The sequence below is a fragment of the Perissodus microlepis genome, chromosome 20 (genome assembly GCF_051167445.1).
Source record: "Perissodus microlepis isolate ML-2025 ecotype Zambia chromosome 20, ASM5116744v1, whole genome shotgun sequence".
NCBI lineage: Eukaryota > Metazoa > Chordata > Actinopteri > Cichliformes > Cichlidae > Perissodus > Perissodus microlepis.
In genome coordinates, this window is record NC_140480.1 from 3,345,411 (window position 1) to 3,366,621 (window position 21,211).

Consider the following 21,211-nt stretch of genomic DNA (forward strand, 5'->3'; position numbering starts at 1 on the left):
CTCTATAATTACTTTGAGCAGATTAGCAAGTGACATGACTGTCACCCACAATTTCCGCTTGCCTGACTGTCTTTTGCACACAGAGACCTGCATGTGACAGGTTTCCTGTCAACCCATAAATGCACACAACCATGAAACTCAAACAGGATAACTGGCTGGATTACACAGAAAGCTGTAAATAAAACTCCGCTTTTACATCTTGAAAGCCATCCAGTGCTCACATTTTGGTCTCTATCCTAATCTGTAATCTGAGATTACATCTAACCTAACAGATTATATCTCTCCGTCTGGACGTTCGTGTAGACGGGGGCACAAATGTCTGAAACAAGGCTCTGTACAGTGTAGGACTGTTTTCTAAGCGTGGTGCTTCTAGCCAGCGATACCAGTTTGCTCTGCATAAAAGTGTCTTTGTTTGCCTGTGGGTTACAGTTTGGTGACAAGAGTGACGCTAATCTAGAACACCGTTACTACCCTATATCACAAGAAATACATATCAGGGCAAAAAGTTGCTGTTCTATTAAGTCCACCATGACGAAATGACTGTGAGATAAACAGGATAACTAGAAAAAATATGGAAAACAGCACACCAACAGCCACAGCCTGAACATTTACATATAAATACACACATAAACACAGGGGCTGAGAAAGGAGGAACTAACGTCACCCACAAGATCTTATTTATAGAGACTCTGAGCAGTGACACAAAAACAATGGGCAGACTGTGCCGAGAACATGGATAAATAGCACTTGACAGGAAATGCAAACGAATGAGTATGACACCAAGGCCATTTAATGGCACCTGGTCATTAGTTAAAGCAGATGTAAGAAGCTTATTTCCATAGAGCATGCTCTAAAAGGGAAGCAGTGTGACAAGTACAAACGTTCCACTGCTGTGCTTTTGCATACCATGAAACTAATTTCATTTCAATACTGTTAACTGGGTTTGAAATGATTATCATTTTAATTGATCAGGTTGACTGACAGTAAACAGTGTTGTTTGATGACCGGGAAATCATTTAACTTACTCTTTTAAGAAAACTGAAAACATCCCTCGATCCAGCTTGTTAGCTGTGTGGATCTGCTGCTTTTCACTGATCACAAATGAAATATCTTTAAGTTTTGGAGCATTAAAAACAACCTGAGGCCCCTTATCATTAGATTTATGAAAGCTCAACTTGTGACACAGTTATGTTTGCGTGATTATTTATCAAAGATTTCTATACTGTTTATATAAACATTCAAAATAGACATAAACATATGAAACATGCAGAACCACTGGATGTGACACTAGAGCACCAGCGTCATCTCCCACACACCAAAACAAACACACACAGACACACAGCTGGACTCTCTACCACAACAGAGGAGAGAAACTTGGATTACATTACACACAAAAGAGGGAGTGTGACTTCATTTTGCTTAAGCATTCAAGGCAATGTTACACAACTATATATTTACATGGGAAATATTTATAGGTCACTATTTATCCTTTAAAATATCTAGCTAGCTAGCTATATATCCATCCATCCATAGACGGAGGGAGAAAGAAAAACTTTAAGGCAGTAAAGTTTGTTCATCTAGAAAGTCGACAAGCATCCTTGACTAAATGTGGGGGTTTCCCTCAGTTTACTAGCAATTAAATCAGGTTTTGAGTATTAAAACCAATCAGTTATCACTCAGGAGATATTTGGTTCATGTCTGAACAGTGATTCCAAAACACTAATACATAAACCTCCCGCTTCCAGCACAATGTTTTTCCACTCCAAATCCAGGCCAAAAATTCCTCTGGGACCCTGGGAGTCCACGTGGGGGTTTTGAGGCAGACAGGGAGGATGAAGTGATCTCTGGATGGCTAAAGGGAACTGCTGGCCAGATAAGTAAGGGTCTGAGTAAGTGTACTTTCTCTTGTCAAAAATCTCCATTGGATTTGGTTTGTGTTTGGTTGGATGGAAAACGCAACTCTGGCAGCCCAGCCTAGTCACGATTGAGCAACAGTGCCCAAAATATGGCTAGTTATCATTTGTCACTTTAACCTTCTGAACGATTTTTATGTACATCTTTCCAATAATGAATGATGCAGAAAATAAGTGCTCAAGCTCTTTTATTAGGTATACCTTATTCAATTCTAATACAAGATCTCCCAGTGACATAAAATGGAAGCACAAAAACTTTTTAGAAAACTCCAACAATAGCACCAAAAACTCATTGGTCACCGCAGCAACTAAGTGATGCTATCATGTCAAAATCTCAGCCCTGTGTTGAATCTGTGCCACAAAGAAATAAATAAGCTTTGAAGCAAAACCTCCAACCCAGTACCAGTGGCCAGTGAACATAGCACGGTTATAGCATGATTATACATACAGTTGACTCAACACTTCACTAAAACTGTTTCAACAAAAGCTCAACATTCCTGGCAGGGGTGTTGTATTAGGTCACTTTAGTCTTATCTAGCTGTCCCTAATGAAGTGAACTTACAGATATAAATTCGACAAAAGGTATGGGAACGTCTTCTGAAAATTACACCCTAAAAAAAATACAACAGCAAAGTTAATAATATATATATTATATTATTATATTGTGTAATATGTGACAAGAACAGACGAAGTAACACAGTTTAGTATACAGTGCATCTCCCCCCCCCCAAGGATCACCACAGCGGATGGATCCACATGTTTTGATTTGGCACAGAAATCACGCCGGATGCCCTCGCTGACGCAACACTTCCAATTATCCGGGCTTAGCACTGGCACTTGGAGCACACTAGCTTGTAAGTCCCTGTGTTATAAGCTGGGTCTGTGCCTTTGCCTGATTTCCAATCTATTGTGTGTAAGGTGAATGCAATAGCCACTACAGATTAGAGCTATCAACACTATTATTTGAAAAATATTTCATTTTATATTTTATTTATTGCCTTTCAGCCTGCTCCAGTGTGTGAAGACAGATCTAATTATGCCTCCCTTTTCATTTCTAAGGCATATTCTTATAAAAATCTCAATAAAACAAATGTGAGACATAAAAGAAGTCCAAGGGCTATGCTTGGCCCAGATTAGTTCAAATGAACAATTTGTGCGTGGCTTTCACAGATCAACAATGTGTTAAACCCATTTTCCAATAAATAATGAAGCAATGCCCAGCAAAGAGGATGTAACGGAAGAAGTGCGTCATACTGAGAACTAGAAGTGAAACCACTGTAGTGACATGTCTAACACAGGTATGCCTCACAGGAAATTACAGAGAAGGGCAAAGAAAAAATGATAAAATAAAGATTCAGCAGCTCTTAATGTGGACACGCGTCTTAGTGGAACAAATGTGGGGCAATCCCACCTTTTAAACTTAATACCTGAGAAACACATAACATGCGAAGAAACACACCCACACATATGCAAACACAACGACCAGTTCAACCACACCCGAGTCAAGTACCTAGACATTCGGTGAAGTCAGACCTTCCTGTACAGGACAGCAACAACAAAAAGTGCTGGCACTATTAAGATAAAAACAGAAGAAACAATAACACTGGACAGTCAGCATCCTGAAACTTAATTTATCCAAAGAAATAAAACAAGTGTTTCCTTCGAGCTTTTTAAGCATTCATCTTGTGCTTGAGTTTAGAGCCCTACTTCCTCCATTACTTCTGTTATTATTATTATATCAAGCGTTCTAGAGCCAGCTGTGAGTTTTGAGCTGGGAACTGCTGCAACAATAAAAGCTATCAGAAAACCACAATGAAACAAAAAAGACGGAACATTTTCTTTTATTCTTCACTTTAATCTTACTACTGTTAATGTACTACGCACACTAATTTGGGTCACGCCATTGCCCTCTAGATCATCACAGGCCAGCTGTATAATCTTGGCAGTGACAAACAGTTGCTGTATAGATAAATTCATATCACGTTACTTCATCAAAGTGATAAGGCTGGCAAACAACTGAGAGGACAGATTGTGGAGTCAGAGAAACTGACGTCAGGCAAGTACAAGTGAGCTGTTTGTTAGTAAGCAGCAAAGGTTAATGCAGGTTGTCCTCACTGAGACTGTACAGCAGACTACAACTGCAATGAGCTTTCAACTAACAGGTCTATGTTTGCATAACTGAGTGAGACCAAGGCCACATCCCAGGCTGATTTCTGCTCAGATTAGCTTGCTACCCCTGCCATGAACTGTATCCCCTACAGCAACTACGCAGGTGGATGAATACTAGCTTAATCATTTATTAATAAACAGTTTTATAGGCAGACTTGTCACAAGTTAATAAAGATGTTTTATAGCATCTGTGCTTCAATGGCTGCTTTTCATTTACAGCAGCCGCTTTCAGGGTGTCATTGTTGTGGGTCGGCTCAATGAAAGACCTACACCTGTAGTCCCCTGGCTATGACAAGTTAAAATGGGTGCTGTGCCAAGCTTTCGTCAGGTAGAGGCACTTCACAATACTAATGTAGTACTTCTCTCTCCTTCTGTTTCTTCTAATCCTTCCATCTTTTTATATATATATATATATATATAAATATATATATATATATATATATATATATATATATATATATATATATATATATAAATAAATAAATATATATATATATATATAAATAAATAAATAAATATATATATATATATATATATATATATATATATATATATATATATATATATATATATATATATATATATATATATATATATATATATATATATATATATATTTATTTATATATATATATATATATATATATATATATATATATATATATATATATATATATATATATATATATATATATATATATATATATATATATTTTTTTTTTTTTTTTTTTTTTTTTTTTTTTTTAAATTAATTTGCACTTCCTTTGTTTAATCGGCATCTAATCCAGAAACATATGAAGACAAGTTGTGATCTTAGGTTGAGCTTTAATCATTCCAATCACAAACATTCGATACACCCTGTGGTCTGGCTGTATTTTCCCACTCTATCAAATGGCTAACTCAGAGAAACAGACCAGTCACGCTCAGATTCATACCTATGGCCAATTTACAGTCACCAATTAACCTAACGTGTATGTGGGAGGAAACCAAAGTACCCAAAGAGAACCCACACAGTCACATGGACAACATGTAAACACTTTGAATCCAAGACTTTTTTGCCAACCACCACACAGCTGTCCCATTTCTTTTTCCCACATTACAGAGGATAATTTGTGGCAATTCATGCTGTTATGTGATGCACAAATTCCAGTCATTCATGTGCCATGACGGTCTATGATGCTTGGGTAGGGATTATAAGCTGATACCTTAAGTCGACTATGTAAGGTTTAGCAATACTCACTATACACTCAGACAGGTCTACAAAATAAACTCCGGCTCAAGTGACAAATGGTTGATTTCAGAGGTTTTTGAGAGAACCAGCAGGAAGTTACCCAACATCCAGTCTTTACATTAGGTTGAGTCAATCGCTCTTTGGCTCCAACTTCACGTTTTAGGTTTCGACTTAACCGTGAGCAAGAAAGCAAACTTTTGAAAACAAAACCCAACATACAACGAGCCTACAATAAATAATGGGCACCTAAACAGCAAATCTAAAGTAACAAGTCACGCCTGTAAGATAGCACTACAGCATATGGTTTACTTTCAGCCTTTTTAAAAAGAAAACCTTGTGTCTGATCACACTAATTCTTTCTCACACTGACATGAATTACTTGAACAGTCTAAAGAAAGCCAGCTTTTTCTAGTGCGACAAGTCATAATGAGTCTGCCGTGAAAAGGACCGAGTCAGTGGTAGAAATTTGCCATCAAGTCAGCAGCTTGACTCCAACTAAATTCAGTCCACTGTGAAGAGAATAAAAAGAGAAAAGAAGCGTATTTAGACAGAGGCATCCTCGCTAGCAAACTGCATAATAGACTAGTGTTTCAGCATTGCTGGGTAACCACAGGGTATTGAGTGGTGAAAGTGAATGTAGAGGTATCAGGTTTCACTGCAGCAGTGTCGTAGTGAAGATAAACAGGGGTCAGAAGTGTGGGACGGACCTGACCCGAGGGTCACTGAGCACATCAGCTCAAGTATCATCCGAGTCTTCTGTTCACCTACACACATATATAAATGTTGCTCAGCAATATACTCTTTATGTTGTACCTACCTCTAGATGACACGTGCAGAATTTGCTCATCGACTGCGCCTAATAGCTCATGGTTTAAAGGAGGACGTTAATGCAGGAGGAGTAATGTAAGGCAGGAAACAGCCTCATTAAATCAATATTATAATCTCATAACAAGCCATGAGCGGCCTTTGAGAAACGCTTTGATTCTGGGTGCTGAGTCCGCCGCTGACACTGAAACCGCAGACCTTATTGCCTACGTTCCACTCTCTGGACAGCTCACGGTCCTGACCTCATACCACCCACCACTCGCAATCATTAAACAGGCTGTCGTCAAGATGCGAATCTATCGGCCGCTCTGAAGATCATGGCTCTCAGTCTGTGGAAGGCGCTCAACAAATGGGCAACACTTGTGTAAAAGAGGCGCACACACTGTGACGAAAACAGGTTATCTAAACGCCTGTCAAGCTCTAAAATCCACACAAAAAAGCAGTGACAACAACTCACTTCACATGCAACTAAAAGTGGAAGGTCACAGAGGAAGGGCTGTGGGGCGCTGTGTGTGCGTGCAATAAACCACTCACCAAAACCAAGCGCAGGTATGGGATTAAAGTGTTGTCAGTGAAGGAAAAGAGCAGCAACTGAAACTGATGTGGTTCCGATTCCTCTAAACAGCATTGGAAACACTACCACACTCCTCAAGCTCAGCCAACAAAAACAGAATATTTTAAAAGGCTTTCTGAATTATAAAACCTCACTTTATTGCTTTAAAGTCTTTAGGCTCAACATTACACTCTCTTAGAAAATATAGTCAGCGTGAAAGTGATGTGTCGCAGCAGGCAGACACTGAACAAAGTCAGTGGCCAGTGATTTTATTGGCAGATGGGCTGATCTCAGCCACCAAGGCCAAAATGACTATACTGAAAACATTAGTCTGACTTGATGGTGGTGATACTCAAAAAGCTGCCTTAATTTTATTATATCACAGCTGAAGATTTTCAACACATACATCAGCAGGGACGAACCAGACATGACGCTCAAACTTTAATGACACCCCCCGTCTGACAAAAACTCCGCTGCCTCGAGGTGTGTACGCCATCAAGTCTGCACATGATCAGACTCTAAAAGAGACGTTTTATTGGTTATTGTGGGAATATTGTATCACCACAATCACAACAGTCATCAGTGCGTTGTCACTCTCTGTGGGAGTATGCAACACGTGACACAAAGCCACTTTAAAACCAGGCTACCTACTGGGATTAATGTTTGAAAAATATTACTCAGTGTTATGCGGCAGTCTCAACTCTAACATTCCAAAATATGGTCCAATATTCACATAAGAGGCTCTCAGCAACGTGGGTTCAATGCTTCAAGACTCACAAGCAATTTTAGCTCATCTCCAGGAAATGACTAAGGTCAGACTTGCCAGAACAGCAGCTGTTTCAAAATATAAACCTGGCGCTTCCTTTCAAGACAATAAAAGGTAATATATGGACTTACGGGACCAACGGTGCTATTGACAGTCAGGGATTAAGAGGCCTAAGCCACACCCACAATGTTCAGTGTGTTTTCAGGGCCTTTGTTTTACCTCGCTCTCTAGAGACTTGAATTAAAGGGGTCTATGACTACAGGCCAAGCTCTAGCACAATGTGTGCTGTGGGGCCAAGAGGGGAGATAATCATCAGGTTGTTGAGGAGGCTTCCTGAGGACTTTTACTCTTTGGGAATTTTTGATAACCCTTTGGCTCTGCTCAAGTATTAGGAAGGTGAGGCACATTTCCAAAAGAACAAAAAAAAAAAAAACATGGCAACTGACCTTTTGGAAACTTTCATTGTACATTTACAGCAGGACTGGATTACCACTGAACTCTGGTTTCCCATCAGCCCTTCCTGTGACGGTGGCCTGCGATTTCATATATAGAAACTGGTCAGCTGCTGAGAAAATACCTCGTGTTCCTCACACCCACTTCAAAGGGCTCCAATGATCAGCTGTGGCTGATCAGCTGAAGAGCCACAGTGAAAGACAAAGTAAATGAGACAGAAATGGAGAGAAACTGGATAACAAGAAGCACCGGGTTTGTGGTCAGAGTGGTCTGGATGTTTAATGAGTTAATACCGTACTTTGTTACCATTTCCAACCAACAATCATGTGACTGTCCCATTATTAGTCACAGTTTTTAATAGTGAGAGAAGAACGCAAACCTTCGAGGATATCCAAAGTGATCCTTTAGCATCCATGACTACAGTAAGCCAAAAATATGTAAGCTACATTATTAAAGAAAATGTTACTGTCCACTGCGGTTCACACTTCATAGCACTTGATATCAGGCTGTGAATATTTCCCTGGTGCTTGTTGTTGACTACAGCATAAACGTGTTGCCAGATAATAAAATATGCAGGCTTATAAGCATCCTTTTGTGTGTGTATAATATATATATATATATATATATATATATATATATAAAAAATGTGAAGAAAATTACTATTTGATATGCTTTAAAAAAGGTTTTCCAAAAGTTGCTGTGAAGCCAGTAGCTGCTTGCAAGGTACGAACACACACCAATAAACTTGCACTTGCTCAGCTTTACTGTTAAACATTAGCAGGTAACGGACAACAAGACAACTAAAATCACTGGGGTTAACAATTATCACGCTTTTAACAACTTTCCAAGGGAGTCAGAAAGCAGGTGATTGGCCTAAAGAGGACAGCCCCGAAGAGGCTCCGGTATTTCACACACAACCCACGGGCGTAACAGTGACCCACATGTAGCAGCCAACCGGCCAGTTGGTCGCTCGTGGATGAGTTTGCCACTGGCTGATGTCTACTAGCCAGGAAAATCAGCCTCAGTGCCAAAGACACTCACACAAACACACACACACACACACACACACACACACAATTAGGACTGACTCCGAAGGATTTCGAGAGGGTGGCCTCCACTGCAATAATGGGGGAGCTTTTGTGTCAAAGAGATGCTTGTTTTCTCCTCCTCAGGCATGAAAGAGAATTTGTCTTGCCAGCCAGGTCTATTTATATTCACAAGAGCATTGGCACGGTCACGTGGCTCACTGGGCAGTGGATATATACTAGCGATAGATTAGAGGGGCTCTGCATTAACTCTCAAACTGACACCACCATAGAAAAGAAACAACTTGAATTTCCATGAGCCTATCAGACACAGATCAGAGAGTGTATCACTGAGCAATACCAGGTGTGTCACAGCACTGGCTCTGCGGGGCACAAAAAGCACAGAGGGGAAAAAGTCCCTGACCATCACTTTCAGTTAGATAAAGTTGGTTGAGTGGTAAATGAAGGTGGGTGCATCGGCAAGCTGTGATAAATGGCCTGATATGATAAAATCAACATCCATTCTTTCCTTATGATGACTCAGAGTTGGCATCACGCCTATAAAAGCCAAAGCTTGAACAGGTTCACTCACTTTGCAGTGGATTGTTATGCCCTGAAGTAGAGGACACGCCTAATAGCAGTGACTCACAAATCAACAGGCAAGCCTAGTCTGTAAACACGTTATCTAAATACTGTTGGTTTAATTTGACATACATAAACAAGCTACCTATCACATAAATGGGTGGATATTATGTAGTGTTAACCCTTATCCATATACCTTAAACAAGGTAAGATCAACCATTATACTTCAAGTTTTCCAACAAATTATAGAAATAAAAGATAACAGAGTCCTCTCACACCTGTATACACCCAGGGAGAAATAAATTTCAACTAGTTCGGTCTTAAATTCTTTTATATATAAAATAATATATTATCACAAGAATACACAATAATAATAGATGACACACCTTGACGAGCTGTTTAAAGATGTCCATCTTTAGGTTAACACAGAGAGTCATCTTTTCCACGTTGTGCATTTCCACTGTCACATCAATCCAGTTATTTATGGTAGATACTACATTTTCCATCCATCTTTTGGTAATAGCCTTTTTCTCTGCTGCTATCACTATATATTTATTGATGCCTTTTGCTGATCAAAGTACTTCTGGCAAAGTCTAGCCCAGATATAAGCTCTTTAAGGCAGATACTAAATAATTTTCACAGCTTTTTTCATGTCCTTTTTGCCCTCCAAATACAGTAGGATGCAAAGGTCTTGAGCCACCACTGCTGTCTATATATTTGCTTCCAAGGAACCAGGTTTTCTTGTCATTTTTAAAGTGATCTTGAGCAACAGTTCTCCAGGATTTGTGAAGTTCTATCAAATGTTATATTTTTACATCAGAGGGTTTTGTCATTTTCAGTCCAGTCCTTGTACCAGACTTTTCAGAGGAATGTTTTTTGTTAAGCCACATAGCACCGACCTATGAATCAATCAAGCATAAAAAAGGCATCTTATGTCTACACAGACACCTTAGCAAAGAATCTATGTAAATATGAGAATAACAGACTGTTGTAACGCATCATTTGTTCCCGTTTCTTTTGTTAAATCTACCAAAGCTACCAAAGATAGCACAAGCTGACAACACAGCTTGATTTCTAAAGAGCTATTAGCTAAAGGAGCAGTGCATCATTGAGTGTCTACAGTGGAGGCTGTGTCGTGGTTTAGAGCTGCATTTCAAACAGTGGTCTTGTTGATCTACCATCAGATGAAGTACCATCAGATTTTGATCAGATCATTTTTCAGAATGACAATGATCCTAAACACACCACCAATGCAGTAAAAACATCTAAAAACATGGGATCATCTAAAGGAAGCCAGTATCCAAAGAAGAGCTTTAAATGTCCTTCAAGAAGCCTGGAGAACAACTTAAAGGAGAGAAAGCTCAGGCTCAGAAAAATAAATACTGACTTTCAAGCTTGTTAAAAATTACAAACTCTGTTTTTGTCTGTTTCCCATGTTATTAACGAAATATAAAGAAATGAGCAGATAAGACTTTTTCACAATACTGTAATTTAACAGGACCACGTTAGTGATATTTCAACCAAATATCAGCGCTGTACTTTTATGTTACAAAATTATTATTGCTTATTAATATATTATAACATATTAATAAGCCAATGAATACGATATTAAAAATGAAGTAAATGTGTTATTCATTGTTTCTGAGCTATAGTTGGGTTCCTAACTGTTAATCATTTCCAAGGAACATCAAATTGAATGTTTCAAGTTTCATCTTGTTATTTCAGTCTCAAACTCACATGCATAATTCAGTCGTTGATTTCTCAATCCAACCTCGCATCACGAGTGAACTCGCTCAACAAGTTCAGCATCTTTGACAATAAAAAGTGACTTTCTCACACCAAAGATCTGCAGGTTTTACGAGCTGATGAGTGGGATGTCAATATAGCCCCTGGCATAAATTTTAATACGATCTTGTGTTTTTTTGGCATGACTCAACATGTACATGGGGAACATAAAGAAGTCAAGCTGACTTACCGCACACACCCACACCACTCTGTGTCCTGGTACTTAATGAGACCGTTTGAATAATTCAGCCAACTATAGGCCCAGAGGAGGGAAAGGGACTCCAGCCATCATTAACTATTCACAGAAGCTGTATTACGTCAAACTCACATGTGCAAATATACTGTTTACACACAAACACAACAAGACCCTTACCAGATGAAATGCCCCGGCTCTGAATCTACAAGGGGGGAGATGAAAGCTTTTGGGATTCTGACCTTCTGGGTACTCTACAGAGATCAAACACAAGCACAAACTTGTGCAATATCCACTACAATATGTAAACACAAAAATTATAGCATGGTAAGAAAAATCACAAGACTGCTCAAATCCAATTCAAATGCCGTAAGAAATACTAGACGAATGACTTAAGCAGTCTCGCAAACAGCGCTGGAAAATAAACCATCTTTGTCGTTTATAATCCGTCTTTAATATAATTACACCGGAGTGCAATGTATCCTTTTTAGACACTTTAGTGGCTTCATTAATCTCTTAAAAGAGATAGAAATCTGTCAGACAACAGTCTCTTTCTCGGTCACACTTTTAGAGCTTTACTCAGACATGTTTAAACGTGCACACACAGCAGTGACAGAGAAAGCAGTGATATTTTACATATGTGCAAAAGAGTTGTCATGCTTTGTGGCAACGAGCATTGTCGGTTGTACTTCTGAATGTGTGTGCACCATCCTGAAGCTGAGAGAAAGCTACACCCTATTCACTGTGCACGGAGACAGCTTTCTCCTCTGGATTGGGACAGACAAATATCTCAGGCTTATTGTACTTAACAGACAGTTTTAATGTACTGTTTATGTCATGAGCAGCTGTAATGCTGCGCATGCCTGCTCACTCATGCAAATGGACAAAAATTAGACTGAAAGGTGCTGACCTGCCAAGATTGCTTTTCAACTTGTGTGAAAATCTGATTGTTTCACATCTGGAAACTGGTGAATTTAGATGTGATCAGATTAATGGAAAGGAGTGCAAGTCCAAGAGGAGGTTTCCACAACAAAATTAGCTAAATTTGACCAGGCTCTGTTAAACAAAATCTGTCAGTGATACAAGAAATGTTACCATTCTGTTCTATATAATATGCCCTTTATTAAAGCAGATGGGAAATCTCATCAAGATTGAAAACAAATCTCTTTTTCAAGAGAGATGCGTCCAAGAGGGGAGCAGAAACCGCATCAAATGTAAATATAAGAAATGAGTACAAGTGATATTCAGTACAGAACACAAACAGTAACATGGACTCGGATCATATGCAACAACATATCAAGAACAAGAGCATCAAAACAAATCACACTCACACTGAAGAGAGCCATTTTCTCGATCCTTTAAAATGGACATAAACTCCCCCACACTTCTAACAATTTCAGCTCTTTCTGTAGATTATTCCACAAAAAAGGGGTTAGAGGAAAGAAAAGAAAACCTTCTCCCCTCCAATTCTGTTCTGACAAACGTTTGTAAAATACAGCGAGAGCAAACGCCGTACTGGTTCTGATTTTTACACATGTGTGCAAATAAAACAACATTAAACCATTTCACTCGATGGGATAAACACAGCTTTTAAATACATGTCATACACTTCTATAAATGACTCCATTAGCTGAGTTGATGGGGAGATTTGTCGCATGTCATTACCTCCTCTCTCCCTCGGTTTAATCTAGATAATCAAATACACAATAAAGACAAACAAAATCAAAGTATTGGGGCTGAAAGTAAAATACTGATGACATCATGCTGCGATTGCTTTACGATATCAATTTTACCGCATTTCCACCTGCTATTCGCAAGAGATCATTGGAACATCTGTAAGAAGCATGTAGTAAGAGGCCTATTAGAGTAAGAAGTTGAGAAATGAAATCTGGGTAAAGATTTCATCTTTCCAGTCAGTGTAAGGGGCCTCTTATTCCTCATTTTACACCAGAGCAGAAGGCACCTTAAAAACGCACGCACTGCAACACATGTTCTTCCGCTTGAGGAAGTGTCCATCACATGTCTCCAATCTGCCTTAAATTTAGCACTGTTTTGACTGTGTAACAAAAACAACTGTTTGCTGCTTAACACACTGATAAATAGTAAAAACAGCTCAGAGACATTGTGAAAACCTTTATGACCTAAGTATCGTACAGAACAGCTGGAAATATTTTTTCATTTTGACTATAAAATTACAAAATAATTCTCATCTTTCAGGAATTTAGAGATTTTTTGCATCTAGCCCAAAAATGGTTGAGTAGTTCAGGTAACATGAAGCCCACACTGTAAAATCTAGGCGGAGCTGATTTTTCTGTCTGTGTTCAGACAGCGTTACGTTGTGAATGCTTTGTGCTACGGTGATACACCAAATATCCCTGTAAAGCTCGCCTTCTCCTCTTACCGGAACTGTCTGAATTTTGTCTCTAGCAAAAGTGGTAATGGAGTTACAGTCATTCAAAGAGCGCTGGACCGAGGGTAAAAATGAACGAGTTTAAAGGGTGGGAGGAGAGTCCTCCTTGACGATTCATCAGACTTTGCCCTACATGCTGTCACTGATGAAAGGTCAGGAAAGCAGGTAGCTAAGAAAGGCTTAGTCCATATTAGTGCTGACATGCTCTGCTGAGGGCCTTCTCTCCTTCATACACAAATGAACACAGCCTACTTCTGCTACATCTGAAGGATTGGCCCAGAAAAGAAGACTCTCTGCATACTGATCAGAGATGCAAACAGACAGCGACCCCACACACATATCAACAAGTGCACTCCATGCACTAGAAAGCGCTCAGAAGCAGATTGGGAGGAACTGCCAATCATTTCCAGTTGTATTGCAATGTCAAAACAGCACCTCGGCACGGAGCATCAGCACAAGCCGACAAACCAGAACTCATCTGTGCAGAATTTTGCTTGGGTCAGCGATTTCTCTCAAGCAAACTTGACAGACGGAAGGTGATATAAAGCAGGTAGGCTGGACACAGGGATGAACAAGACATGAACTTTTACCTCTGGCCCAGTAGAGAGATGGGAGGGCGTGCACTCCCAGTGGAAATACACACTGTGTGTCATCTTCTTGTGTATATGACCAGTCAGCGGCCGTTCCCTTCTCTTCATATGGAGGCGGCTCATTCCAACGTACACACAAAGATCGGGTTCAGCTGAATGGCCTAAATGGCAGCAGAAGCTCCTGGCCACAGCGGCTCAGACCAGCTGAATGGTCCTCATTGTGTCCACCACAGTCACAGGGGGCTCGCAGAAATGAGTTGTTTTTTAAGAGGCCATTTGGCAGGCCAGTGTTCTTATCCGAGCAACACAGGAACAAGCATTTCCACTTGCTTCAGATGAGGGCTTGTTATGGACTCAAGAAAGACGGCCTATGAGGCACGCATCCAGTCACAAAGGGACTAACAAACTTATACATACACGGACGTGAAACAGACTTTATACCACCGCCCCCAACCCACTCTTTCCACTACACTCAGTGTCTCGCAGCTAGAATTTAAAAAGCATTGCATTCATAAGCCATGATGTCACACGAGCATGTGTTGAAGTCTAAGCGTCAACACCAGAATACTGGGAATTTGCCCGCTTCTTGTACCAACCGGTTTTTGAACCTCGTGTTTCTGACGGGCGCTCGTCAACAACAGAAATGCGGAGTTTTAACAGCAGTTCCTGTTTGCAAGAAGTGCATTACTGTGCAAGTGCGTAACAGACCAAAAATAATGGTGACATGCTGTTAACCACAAAGATTAACCACAAGCAAGTTCCGATTCCGGTAAATAATCAGAAATAACTCTAAAACATGTACGGCCAACACAGGCAAAACATATTTGCATTTTCACTCTTAAAGTCATAAATATCAGTGTAATTTGCTATATAGAAGAATGTATTGGAAGTAGAAATGATGCAAAACAACAAACAAATTTAACCCACAATACACCCTGAGATTTTAACGCTTGTTTAATATTATATGTTATGTCTTTGTTTTATCTGTCTGATGTATCTGGTTCTTATCTATACTTTTAATGTTTATATAAATGCTACCAAGGAACCAGAGAGGGCAGATGAAAATCAGCCTGTAATTCACCAAACCTGACTCCAACTGCTTGTGTTAATTTTTGTACCATGTGTCCATTTATAGAAAATGAGCATAAATAACCTGTGATCTAATATAACATAGCGATCTTATAGACCCCAGTCTCCCCCTGGGGCATCTAAAGGTGTTGGCCCAAAATGACTCCCTTCCAACAAGAGTCCCTCTAGTCCCGTTTCATCGCTGTGGTGCAACGAGAGCTCGTGCTAACCTACAGAGGCCCAGCATGTTTAGTCCACATAACTGCATTGCGTTTTACTATATATGGATGTTTTAATCTGTTAACGCGAAAGTAGTACTCACAGCCCTCTATCTAATTTTGAACGCGCTATTAAAGACAACTTCACTTCCTTTAATGGCGTGTTGTTTAAAAATGTGACATATCACTGCGAGACTAATGAGAAATTTCCACATACAGGTTGTACCCAGCCTCTCACCCAGTGAATGTCGCCTGCCTCTATGGGGTGGATGTACTGTATATACCACTAATGTTTTAAAGGGCTACAGTAACCAAAACAGAACAACTGCTGAGATTCATCAGCAGGTCAGGTCAGCACACTAAATCCTTTTGAAATCCACAGCTGAAAACACCTTTGAGTAATGGACTAATATCATTATTATACTCTGATTGAACACTTTGGTATTTTTATTGCCGTCAGTATCTTTTTACACAGTGTCATAACACCCTTTTTAAGCCTTTATTACTCCCAGATATGCAATCATCATGTATTTACATCAAAACGCATGCATAACCAATTATAGGAGGGTAGCTTTATATGATGCTATATTTAGAAAAAACAATAACAAAATGCTATGGACGCTGTGGATAACTAGAGGGGTCACTGTGCAGGAGGATTAGATTTAGCTGCATGTATGGGCCACAAAGCAGGGGAAAAGGAGGGGGTACTGTCACGGATGTGTGACAGTGTGTCATTGGTGGGGTAGTGGGGTAAGCAGCTGCTCTGGGGGAGGGGTTGATATCAGCCCTGCTTTGGATAAATGAATGGTCCCAATACTGGGGTTCATACACACCTGACAACAAGCCTCACATCACTGTGACCACAGGCACAGGGCAGTGTAGTATATGAGGAGGAGCATAGGTAGGTAAACCCGTGGTTCCAGTAATAACAGGGCTGCACAGGTGTGCAAGGCTCGGCAAACAGTCTACCTTATCACTCCGGTGAATATCACTAAGGTCACAAACTACGTGTGGTAACTACGGGCAGTCATACATGACAGACTGTATCTTCATATGACACCACAAGCGGATGATGACTATAGGCCTGCTCATCTGATTTCAACACCACTCACAGTGACTCACACTTTTATAGCAATCAGCCGGATTTTTTTCCCAGATGAAAGTTGAGGTTTCAATTACGTCTAACTGGGAGCCATGTGGTTACAGCTGAATAAAATCAATACAATATGAAGAAGTACAACTGGATAACAAGAAAAGGGGTACAGCCCTGAACGCCTTTCAACCAAGCTACACACACACACACACACACACACACACACACACATACATATAGTGGTGTTTAAAGACACACATTCACACAGCAAACGAGAGGATTTCTGATCTTGTTAATCAACCTTCAGCTTTAAATGAGCTTCGAGAAAAAGAGGAATATAACAAAATAAACAGAAACAAGGGGAAATGGATGGAAGCCTTTCTCTTCCTCATGTACAATGCTGCTTGCCATGCACTGCTAGCTCATATGCCCACATCCTGTACTAGCACAAAATAAGCTAGGTGGCAGAGCCTGAGAGCCCGAAGCATGCTCTCATTCAAATTTTTCATAAAGGAAAAGTAGACGGTGAGGATGAACCTCTGGTATAACCTATGCCGGTCAGCCCAGACAGCTGAGACATACACAGCTAGCCTGACAATCTGCTACAGCATCCCCCCCATCAGCCCCCCGCCCCTCCTTTACCTTCAGACAGCTCCAGATCCAACTCAGCCAACTGGTCTCTAACCTCTTTAGGCAGGGCGGACAAATCCACGCCGCGGTCCGCCATGGCTTCGCCGATAAACTCGAGTGGCGTCTAGTTGAAAAGAAACCGGGCTGTTGCGGGGAAACGTTAAAAAAATAAAAACAAAACCCCTCCCTCAAGACACAAAACAAGCACCGGAGTGGGAGAGACAGTCCATCCGCACGGCTGGCCCTTCCGCCATAATGGGGAAAACTCACCAACGGCAACGGGCGGTCACGTGACTGCATTTACCTCGCCTGCGTGTGTTGATTCGCCGCATCCGAGAAGGGAGGAGGAGGTGGAGGTGAAGGAGGTGAGGGTCTCACCGACACCGCTGCTCCCCCTGGCGTTTCAGTGGCGAACAGACACACACAGAGAGACACGGACACACAGTCCCCGCCCTTCATTGAGTTCAAGAGGGTTAAAAGAAAAGATTAAAACTTCTTTATAAAGATGGCTGAAGGCTTTTGGGGGGGACATACAGGTTTCACGCACGAAATGCACATGTTTTGTGTGATCATTTACTTAACTGTGCATGTATAAATCAATTAAAACGTACTCGACTTACTAAAAAAAAACTAAACCACAAAAACTGAAACTGGTGCAGCATCTGATTCCTGCTGTTAGTAGCTTTCTGGGACTCAGAAGATAACCTAATGGCTGATTTACACTACAGAGGTGCAACAATAGTCAATTTCCAGAGAGATCAGGGAGAGAAACTTTGCTGGAGACCAGAAGTAGTGTATATTTGTCACACTTAAATGCTTTGGATCATCAAACAAACTTTGATATTAGACAAACATAACATGAGTAAATGCAAAATGCATTTTTTAAGTATTGATTATGTTTAGCAATCAAACCTGCGTAAAAAGGTAACTACCCCCTTTGTTAAATCATGAATTAAAAGGCTTTTCTAAGGCTTTGGGACTCCAGTGATCCACGGTGAGAGCCATTAGCCACTTATGGAGAAAACATGGAACAGGGGTGAACCTTCCCGGGAGTGGCCAGCCTACCAAAAATACTCCAAGGCTCGAGATTCATCTAGGAGATCACAAAAGAACACAGAACAGCATCTAAAGAACTGCAGGGCTCATTTGCCTCAGTTAAGGTCAGAATGTGATGCTTAGTTGCTTCAAAAAGACTTGCCCTAAGTGATGGACACATGAATTCTGCTCACTACCACAAAACCACATTTCTGAATGGCTAAAAAAAAAAACCAACAATAACGAAATTAAAGTTTTGTTGTGGTCTAGTGAAAGTCCATGCTTAGATCACAATGTGTTGTTTTGGCATGACCTTAAACCGGCTGTTAATGCTCAAAAACCATCCGGTGTGGTTGAATTAAAACAATTCCTCAACAGAGAGTGAAAGACTCAGTGCTAGTTATGAGAAATGCTTGATCGCAGTTCTTGCTTCCAAAGGTGGCCAATTATTATTTATTAATAACCAGTTATTATGTTTAGGGACAAACATGGGTGAAACATGTAGGTGTGACAAATATGCAAAGGTATAATATTAATAATTTATAACATTGCCCAGTAATTTCCTGTTAAGAAATTACTGGAGGGTTTTTTCTGTTCTTGTAAAGAACAAACAGGAAGTGCCACACAGGCCTATATAATGCAGAGAGTCAGATATTTGAAAAAGCCACAGCACATTTCTCTGGCTCTGACATGAGTTGAGAAGAATTTGACTTTAAGTCAGTCTTTGCAAAGTTCATGTAACACACAGTTGCAGTGCTGAAAACTGCCTCTGTATAAGCTCATAAAGTGACCTTGAGCACTTACGATCATCAGTGTGGCATCTTCACTGTAACCACGCTAAAAATAAATATTCCCTTCAGCCACTCCCGCAGCAGTTTAGGACTTCTCCAAAAAGTTCTGTTAATGTTTTTTTCTTCTTCTAGGAAACATGGACATTGTCTTGCGAGGAAAACAAGCTTCAAAGCAAACTGAACATAACAACTTAATTGCAGACTGCTGTCACTCTGCATTTCCAAAAATACTGGATTACTGGACAGCAAAACACAGCTTAAAAGCAGGGCCACAGCGAGCATTTTCTAGGCCAACAAGAACCCCTTCACACACCCGTAATGTCACAGGTAGTTATAATTCTTTAACCATTTGGATTTTGAGTTAAATGTCTAAGTATATGGACTGTAAATGTCACAGGATGGTTTAAACATTTACTGTTTTTTTAGTCCTTGTACCTGAGCATTTCAGAAGAAAATGTTTTATTATTTTTGTTTGTTTGTTCCTTCTTGAGTTATCACATTCACTATATTTTGAGAAAAACTTGACCTTGAAATCGAGGTCACTAAGATTTTTAGCAGATTAATCCATGGTATGAATTTCAAAGTCTTACATCCCCTCGTTCTTGAGTTATCGCATTCACAAACTTGGATGTCCATGCCGCCCGTCCACCTGCTAGCCTGGCAGGCGGACAATACTCCATCAGCCTTTTATATCTAGCTGACGAATAAAACATATTTTTGCACCAACCAAAATTACTCCACGAGCACAGCAACAGCAGGTCACAAAAGAAACCAGAACAGCATTAAAGAACTGGATTCTTCACATGTGTCAGTTAAGGTCAGATTCATGATTCAATAATAAGAAAGAGACTGAACAAAAATGGCATCCATGAGAGAGTTCAAGGAGGAAACCACTACTGACTAAAGAGAGCATAAAGGCTTGTCTCACATTTGCCAAAAAACACGTTGATGATTCCCAAGACTTTTGGGAAAATACTTTGTGGTCTCGTATTAAACTAACACAGTGTTTCAGAAAAGGAACATCATACCAGCAGTAAAAAAGGGTGGTGGTAGTGTGATGGTCGGGGCTGTTTTGCTGCCTCCGGACCTGGAGGACTTGCTGTGGTAAATGGAACTATGAATTCTGCTGTCTACCAAAACATCCTGAAGGAGAATGTCAGGCCACCTGTTCATTACCTCAAGCTGAAGCGCACGTGGGTTCTACAGCAGGACAGTGATCCACAACACACCAGCAAATCCACCTCTGAATGGCTTAAGCAAAACGACATGGCCTAGTCAAAGTCCTGACCTGAATCCGATTGAGATGCTGTGGCATGACCTTAAAAAGTTGGTTCATGCTTGAAATTCCTCTAACATGGCTGAATTACAACAATTGTGCAAAGATGAGCGAACCAACTCATTGCCAGTTATCGCAAATTCTTGATTGTACACTGGTTGCTGCTAAGGGTGACCCAACCAGTTATTAGGTTCAGGGGGCAATCACCTTTTCACACAGGGCCATGCGGGTTTGGAATTTATTTTCCCCTTAATAATAAACACCTTCATTTAGAAACTGCATTTTGTGTTTAATTGTGTTATCTTTGTCTAATATTTAAATCTGTTTGATGATCTGAAACATTTAAGTGTGACAAACATACAAAGTAGGAAATTGGGAAGGGGGTAAACACTTTTGCACACTGGTGTATTTTGGTATGGACAAGTAAAGGACAAAAGTAGATAGGTAGACACGGTCGGCCTAAAAAATATCTAATACATATGAAAGTGTCTGAAATTCATGTACTTAAAAAACTGTTTGCTGAAGCCTCATCAAAAATAGTCTCAGTGTCAAGAAGACATGCTTAAGAAAGGGAAATGTGAGACACTGTCAGTCATGGATTGGCC

At 40.2% G+C, this 21,211-nt stretch overlaps 1 protein-coding gene across 2 annotated transcripts in view; it reads right to left on the reverse strand.

Annotated features, from left to right (window-relative positions):
• dip2ba (DIP2 acetate--CoA ligase B (putative)a) overlaps nucleotides 1–17,806 on the reverse strand; it is a 46,122-nt gene extending 28,316 nt beyond the window's left edge. For both annotated transcript variants that reach the window (XM_084916254.1, XM_084916253.1), the window contains exon 1: nucleotides 17,517–17,806. In XM_084916254.1, the coding sequence (XP_084772380.1) occupies nucleotides 17,517–17,601 (85 nt within the window). In that variant the 5' untranslated portion in view covers nucleotides 17,602–17,806. The remainder of the gene's footprint in view (nucleotides 1–17,516) is intronic.
• Between the last annotated feature and the right edge of the window lie 3,405 nt (nucleotides 17,807–21,211).